The following is an 8,735-nucleotide window of genomic DNA, read 5'->3' as shown; positions in this document are numbered from 1 at the left end:
TAGTATCGGAACAACGATAGTTGATGAATTCATTCCAAACCTGCATATTCAGAATAGTGAGTCAATCCGTTGATAAAGACTGAAGTGTGCACTCAAAAATTTCACATACAATTTTCAGGTTTGTGTTTGAAACAAAAGTTTAATTTGATACTCACTTAATTAATTAATAATTAATTAATTAATCCAAAATACGATGACCAACAAGTACTACAATCAAACTCACTTCTTTTTTTTTATACACAACAATCCTTCACATGTGTGATCAAACATATACATTTAATGTGAATGCTACACAATATCATAGTCATGTATGATCAAACATATACATTTAATGTGAATGCTACACAATATCATAGTCACTATTCCTGGAGTATTTTTTCAATGAACAGACTTTTTGTATTGTAAGTCTTTACAAAATATTTTAAAATGTAATATTCAGCAAATTTTATCACAAGAAATATGCCTTACACTTCCACATGCTAATAAATTCTCCCCTTTGAAACATAAATGTTGGAAATGTACTTTTGAAAATTGACTTATTGCCTTGACTTGAACAATATTAAACTTGGAGACTGCATGCAGTGTTCTACACTTTGCACCAAAATGGTTTCTTCAGTGTGTGACAGAGAACAAAGTGTTGTCCTGTGTTCAGCTGAAACAGTCACTGTCTCTCAGTGGATTGACTGACAGGTAGAAACAGTGTCTCTCAGTGGATTGATTAACAGGTGGAAACTGTCTCTCAGTGGATTGACTGACAGGTAGAAACAGTGTCTCTCAGTGGATTGATTAACAGGTGGAAACAGTGTCTCTCAGTGGATTGATTGACAGGTGGAAACTGTCTCTCAGTGGATTGATTGACAGGTAGAAACTGTCTCTCAGTGGATTGATTGACAGGTAGAAACAGTGTCTCTCAGTGGATTGATTGACAGGTGGAAACAGTGTCTCTCAGTGGATTGATTGACAGGTAGAAACTGTCTCTCAGTGGATTGATTGACAGGTGGAAACTGTCTCTCAGTGGATTGATTGACAGGTGGAAACAGTGTCTCTCAGTGGATTGATTAACAGGTGGAAACAGTGTCTCTCAGTGGATTGATTGACAGGTGGAAACAGTCTCTCAGTGGATTGATTGACAGGTGGAAACAGTGTCTCTCAGTGGATTGATTGACAGGTGGAAACAGTCTCTCAGTGGATTGATTGACAGGTGGAAACAGTGTCTCTCAGTGGATTGATTGACAGGTGGAAACAGTGTCTCTCAGTGGATTGATTAACAGGTAGAAACAGCGTCTCTGCACAGATGGATTGAAAATGTACTACTAAGATACTCAGTCTAATTGTATAATCACATCAAGCTTTATCTCAAGTTTCTCCAGGTTCTCTGAAGTATTGTACATGTACATGTTTAGCATCATTGTTCTTCTCGCCAATTATATTCTTCTCCAGTATTCTCTACTGATTTAAACTTATGCCATGGGTGTTCTTCCATCTCTGTTTCCATTTCTTCCAACCATTCACTGTAGTAGCCACGGAAACCTTGTATTTTGGCATATTGCGGTTCCAATTTTCTTTTGAATCCCTGTAGAGTTCAGATGACAGTTTAAGAAATTTACTTTAAATTTGTTGTGTAACAAGTGAAATACATGCATGTTTCACAAAGTAATTTGGAGAGAGATGTCTTTGAAATGACAGTTATATCTAATTGTGGAGTCAAGTGAATACTGAAGAGTCTTACTCTCTGATGAAAACAAGTCTCTAATGATGACATACTACTATATGTACCAGTGATTACCTGTACAGTACAGGCACTCAAATCAATTTGTATCATTTTAAAAAAAATGTAGATAAGAGAAAGTATGACATACAAATTGATTTGAGTGCCTATGATTACTTGCATTGGTACACACACAAGACATACTATTACATATGTACGCAGTGATTACTTGCATTGGTACACACACAAAACATACTATTACATACGTACGCAGTGATTACTTGCATTGGTACACACACAAAACATACTATTACATACGTACGTAGTGATAACTTGCATTGGTACACACACAAAACATACTATTACATACGTACGCAGTGATTACTTGCATTGGTACACACACAAAACATACTATTACATACGTACACAGTGATTACTTGCATTGGTACACACACAAAACATACTATTACATACGTACGCAGTGATTACTTGCATTGGTACACACACAAGACATACTATTACATATGTACGCAGTGATTACTTGTATTAGTACACACGCAAGACATACTATTACATACGTACGCAGTGATTACTTGCATTGGTACACACACAAGACATACTATTACATACGTACGCAGTGATTACTTGCATTGGTACACACACAAAACATACTATTACATATGTACGCAGTGATTACTTGCATTGGTACACACACAAGACATACTATTACATATGTACGCAGTGATTACTTGCATTGGTACACACACAAAACATACTATTACATACGTACGCAGTGATTACTTGCATTGGTACACACACAAAACATACTATTACATACGTACGTAGTGATAACTTGCATTGGTACACACACAAAACATACTATTACATACGTACGCAGTGATTACTTGCATTGGTACACACACAAAACATACTATTACATACGTACACAGTGATTACTTGCATTGGTACACACACAAAACATACTATTACATACGTACGCAGTGATTACTTGCATTGGTACACACACAAGACATACTATTACATACGTACACAGTGATTACTTGCATTGGTACACACACAAGACATACTATTACATACGTACGCAGTGATTACTTGCATTGGTACACACACAAAACATACTATTACATATGTACGCAGTGATTACTTGCATTGGTACACACACAAGACATACTATTACATATGTACGCAGTGATTACTTGCATTGGTACACACACAAAACATACTATTACATATGTACGCAGTGATTACTTGCATTGGTACACACACAAAACATACTATTACATACGTACGCAGTGATTACTTGTATTAGTACACACGCAAGACATACTATTACATACGTACGCAGTGATTACTTGCATTGGTACACACACAAGACATACTATTACATACGTACGCAGTGATTACTTGCATTGGTACACACACAAAACATACTATTACATATGTACGCAGTGATTACTTGCATTGGTACACACACAAGACATACTATTACATATGTACGCAGTGATTACTTGCATTGGTACACACACAAAACATACTATTACATATGTACGCAGTGATTACTTGCATTGGTACACACACAAAACATACTATTACATATGTACGCAGTGATTACTTGCATTGGTACACACACAAAACATACTATTACATATGTACGCAGTGATTACTTGCATTGGTACACACACAAGACATACTATTACATATGTACGCAGTGATTACTTGCATTGGTACACACACAAAACATACTATTACATATGTACGCAGTGATTACTTGCATTGGTACACACACAAAACATACTATTACATATGTACGCAGTGATTACTTGCATTGGTACACACATAAAACATACTATTACATATGTACGCAGTGATTACTTGCATTGGTACACACATATACATGTACTAGTAGTATTAGCACTAAATATGTCATTACCTATATGCAAATGATATATTAATGAGTACTGTATGTGGTCTTTTCTTGTACACAAAATAATTATGCTCATAAAACTACAAAACTACTGGCAGAGAATACGGCAAGCTTTAACCTAAATAGTCCAAGTATGCCACTTGCACTTTGACATACATATATTCAAGACAAACAAACTTTTACAATATTCTGTCAGTTAAATATAACATAAATTTGATAAACTCTACACATGGAACCCAAAACCCATGACAAAACAACAACACATCTAATACACTAAACCCGAGAAAACTAAATCTACAACAAAGACCACACCACACTTTAAGTCAACCTCCATCCACTCTGATGTATCACTCAATAGACATCTTCCTAGTTCATATGCTATAATTTTCTATTTCATGAAGAAAAGGTCTTTACATTGTATATTGAGAGCAGTTGAATAATGACTTGATTCATCTCAATTCCACCCAACACACCAGCATGCTAATGATGCATGTTTGCAACACTGTTGCATTTCAAACTACTGCATGTGCCCACAAGTGACAATTTTGGCACTGTTAATAATCAGTTTGGAAAACTGACCAATTGAGAAGTGAGTGTAATTGCCCTATAAGTGTTCATTAATATCTGTGATGACTAAAATGAGCTCCTTCCAAGACACGTGGTGGACAGTTGAAAGTTCATGTGCATGCATGTAAGATAGATAGATATTAAGTGTATGAACAGTTTCTAAGACGTGAAAATACAGACCACGGTCGGTTGGTAGGTTATGGCTTTTCATTGAAATCCAACAATTTTATGCTAAGTTATGAACTGAGGAAAATTTACTCATTTGGGGACATGCTGTATACCTGTCAATCTGATTAAAATCCAATGTAGATGTTTGATGATGTTTGTTGATATTCAATGCATACATGTATGCCCATGACAAGTAAAACGCAACCTGATTGGCTGTGTGTCTCACTGAGCAGAAATTCGTTTGAATGGGCACTGTATACCTGTATACCTGTATATGGAAGTAAACCCCCCCACCCCCCCCCCCCCCCCCACACACACACACACTTTTATTTTATGAAAGTTGAGTTGACAATCTCATGTAGGCTACACTGGTGTTCTTCTTCACAATCTAGAAGTGACCTGGAGGTCATATTTACCCAGGATGCAATAGAAGTACAAAAGGTAATAGCCTCACTGATCAGGATTCCTGATAAACCTGCTCCCCAAACTACAAATCATTCAATTCCTGATAAACCAACTCCTCAAACTAAAAATAATTCAATTCAAAACCAACCAATGGTAGACTTCTAATTTGGTCAGATTTGTATTCAGAGTGATATTTTCATTGATAAGTTTAGCTCCACTTTACTCCATCCAAAATTATCCATGATGATTTATTTTTACTAAACACTAACCTGTATACTTTGTAAACCCTGAAACTAAAACCCAAGACAAAACTATAAACATTGAAGACTACCTACCCTTCCAATGTCTGTGGTAAAAGCAGCTGCTAACTCTAACTGACGAATAATAACTTCATTAGGTTTGACATCATTAGCTTTCATACTTTTCATAATCTCAGTCAGATAGGAGTAATCTCTCTTCCTCCGTGCTGCATTAATCAGTGCCCCATAGAGATAAACATTGGCAACAAGACCTGCAGCCTAAGATAGACAAAATGTATGAATGCTTCATTAAAATGTAAATTCTGATACCCAAGTGTAGACATTAACTTCAATGTAATTAAAGGTAGATGAACTTATTGTACACAGGTTGTACCTTAGAATTAGTAATGAGATGTGTGAACACTGCGTTGTATATCCTTCTAATACCACAGCTACTTTTTTGTGGTGATGACTTGATGACATTCATTACACAACTGCATCCACCATCTCCTAATTTCACATATACACCCTACATGCCCACTCAAATCTGGTCATATTGATCAGTTGTCAGGCAATGTAGTATTAGTGTACTTTATAGTGTGAGTAGTATTAGTGTACTTATAGTGTGAGTGGTATTAGTGTACTTTATAGTGTGAGTAGTATTAGTGTACTTATAGTGTGAGTGGTATTAGTGTACTTTATAGTGTGAGTAGTATTAGTGTACTTTATAGTGTGAGTAGTATTAGTGTACTTATAGTGTGAGTGGTATTAGTGTACTTTATAGTGTGAGTAGTATTTGTGTACTTATAGTGTGAGTGGTATTACTGTACTTATAGTGTGAGCGGTATTAGTGTACTTATAGTGTGAGTGGTATTAGTGTACTTTATAGTGTGAGTGGTATTAGTGTACTTATAGTGTGAGTGGTATTAGTGTACTTTATAGTGTGAGTGGTATTAGTGTACTTATAGTGTGAGTGGTATTAGTGTACTTTATAGTGTGAATGGTATTAGTGTACTTATAGTGTGAGTAGTATTAGTGTACTTTATAGTGTGAGTGGTATTGGTGAAGTTACAGTGTGAGTACAGTAGTATTAGTGTACTTATAGTGTGAGTGGTATTAGTGTACTTTATAGTGTGAGTAGTATTAGTGTACTTATAGTGTGAGTGGTATTGGTGAACTTACAGTGTGAGTACAGTAGTATTAGTGTACTTATAGTGTGAGTGGTATTAGTTTACTTATAGTGTGAGTAGTATAAGTGTACTTTATAGTGTGAGTGGTATTAGTGTACTTTATAGTGTGAGTGGTATTTGTGTACTTATAGTGTGAGTGGTATTAGTGTACTTATAGTGTGAGTAGTATTGGTGTACTTATAGTGTGAGTAGTATTAGTGTACTTTATAGTGTGAGTAGTATTAGTGTACTTTATAGTGTGAGTGGTATTTGTGTACTTATAGTGTGAGTGGTATTAGTGTACTTTATAGTGTGAGTGGTATTTGTGTACTTATAGTGTGAGTGGTATTAGTGTACTTTATAGGGTGAGTAGTATTGGTGTACTTATAGTGTGAGTGGTATTAGTGTACGTATAGTGTGAGTGGTATTAGTGTACTTATAGTGTGAGTGGTATTTGTGTACTTATAGTGTGAGTGGTATTAGTGTACTTTATAGTGTGAGTGGTATTAGTGTACTTATAGTGTTAGTAGTATTAGTGTACTTAAGTGTGAGTAGTATTGGTGAACTTATAGTGTGAGTGGTATTAGTGTACTTATAGTGTGAGTGGTATTAGTGTACTTATAGTCTGAGTGGTATTAGTGTACTTATAGCGTGAGTACAGTAGTATTAGTGTACTTATAGTGTGAGTAGTATTAGTGTACTTATAGTGTGAGTAGTATTAGTGTACTTATAGTGTGAGTAGTATTAGTGTACTTATAGTGTGAGTGGTATCAGTGTACTTATAGTGTGAGTAGTATTGATGTACTTAAGTGTGAGTAGTATTGGTGAACTTATAGTGTGAGTACAGTAGTATTAGTGTACTTATAGTGTGAGTGGTATTAGTGTACTTATAGTGTGAGTAGCAGTAGTGTACTTATAGTGAGTGGTATTAGTGTACTTATTGTGTGAGTACAGTAGTATTAGTGTACTTATAGTGTGAGTGGTATCAGTGTACTTATAGTGTGAGTAGTATTGATGTACTTAAGTGTGAGTAGTATTGGTGAACTTTTAGTGAGAGTACAGTAGTATTAGTGTACTTATAGTGTGAGTGGTATTAGTGTACTTTATAGTGTGAGTAGTATTAGTGTACTTTATAGTGTGAGTGGTATTAGTGTACTTTATAGTGTGAGTGGTATTAGTGTACTTTATAGTGTGAGTAGTATTAGTGTACTTTATAGTGTGAGTGGTATTAGTGTACTTTATAGTGTGAGTGGTATTAGTGTACTTATAGTGTGAGTAGTATTAGTGTACTTATAGTGTGAGTGGTATTGGTGTACTTATAGTGTGAGTAGTATTAGTGTACTTTATTGGGTGAGTGATATTAGTGTACTTATAGTGTGAGTGGTATTAGTGTACTTATAGTGTGAGTAGTATTAGTGTACTTATAGTGTGCGTGGTATTGGTGTACTTATAGTGAGTGGTATAAGTGTACTTTATAGTGTGAGTGGTATTAGTGTACTTATAGTGGGAGTAGTATTGGTGTACTTTATAGTGTGAGTGGTATTAGTGTACTTATAGTGTGAGTGGTATTAGTGTACTTTATAGTGTGAGTAGTATTAGTGTACTTTATAGTGTGAGTGGTATTAGTGTACTTTATAGTGTGAGTGGTATTAGTGTACTTATAGTGTGAGTAGTATTAGTGTACTTATAGTGTGAGTGGTATTGGTGTACTTATAGTGTGAGTAGTATTAGTGTACTTTATAGGGTGAGTGGTATTAGTGTACTTATAGTGTGAGTGGTATTAGTGTACTTATAGTGTGAGTAGTATTAATGTACTTATAGTGTGTGTGGTATTGGTGTACTTATAGTGAGTGGTATAAGTGTACTTTATAGTGTGAGTGGTATTAGTGTACTTATAGTGTGAGTAGTATTAGTGTACTTATAGTGTGAGTAGTATTGGTGTACTTTATAGTGTGAGTGGTATTAGTGTACTTATAGTGTGAGTGGTATTAGTGTACTTTATAGTGTGAGTAGTATCAGTGTACTTATAGTGTGAGTGGTATTAGTGTACTTTATAGTGTAAGTGGTATTAGTGTACTTATAGTGTGAGTAGTATTAGTGTACTTATAGTGTGAGTGGTATTGGAGTTTATCAGTCAACAATTTTCATGATGGACCAAAAATGGATAACTGATGATGTCATATACACATGTGTACATGTTTTCACAACAAACAAATATGGTGTCACCTTCTGCTAATAAACAAGTCATTGAGAATGACATAGTCCCCGCTATGATTGGGCTTTGAGGAATTATCACTACTCTGATCACGCAACAACACTTGTGAACCTAAATCAAACAGACTTAGATATGTTGTGTCTGCTTGTTGGACATGGAACATGCCTACAACAATAAAGGATGGGTCGGGTATGGGGGATTGTATCACGACGAAAATGGATATGCACATGTATGTCATAGAACACTGTCCTAATACCAACTTTGAATGAGATCTGTTCAAGCATGTCTGAGTTGTGGCTTCGGACATAGAAAAATCGCA

General features: G+C 35.4%; 1 protein-coding gene across 1 annotated transcript in view; it reads right to left on the bottom strand.

Moving 5' to 3' along the window:
• Positions 1-249: 249 nt before the first annotated feature.
• The window catches only part of LOC144446615 (pentatricopeptide repeat-containing protein 1, mitochondrial-like), a 32,724-nt gene continuing 24,238 nt past the window's right edge, over positions 250-8,735 (bottom strand). The window contains exons 8-9 of the mRNA XM_078136420.1: positions 5,129-5,311; positions 250-1,573 (exon numbers count right to left, since the gene is read on the bottom strand). Coding sequence (XP_077992546.1) covers positions 1,406-1,573; positions 5,129-5,311 — 351 coding nt within the window. The 3' untranslated portion in view covers positions 250-1,405. The remainder of the gene's footprint in view (positions 1,574-5,128; positions 5,312-8,735) is intronic.

The sequence above is a fragment of the Glandiceps talaboti genome, chromosome 15 (genome assembly GCF_964340395.1).
Source record: "Glandiceps talaboti chromosome 15, keGlaTala1.1, whole genome shotgun sequence".
NCBI lineage: Eukaryota > Metazoa > Hemichordata > Enteropneusta > Spengelidae > Glandiceps > Glandiceps talaboti.
This window is presented reverse-complemented; position numbering and strand designations above follow the sequence as displayed.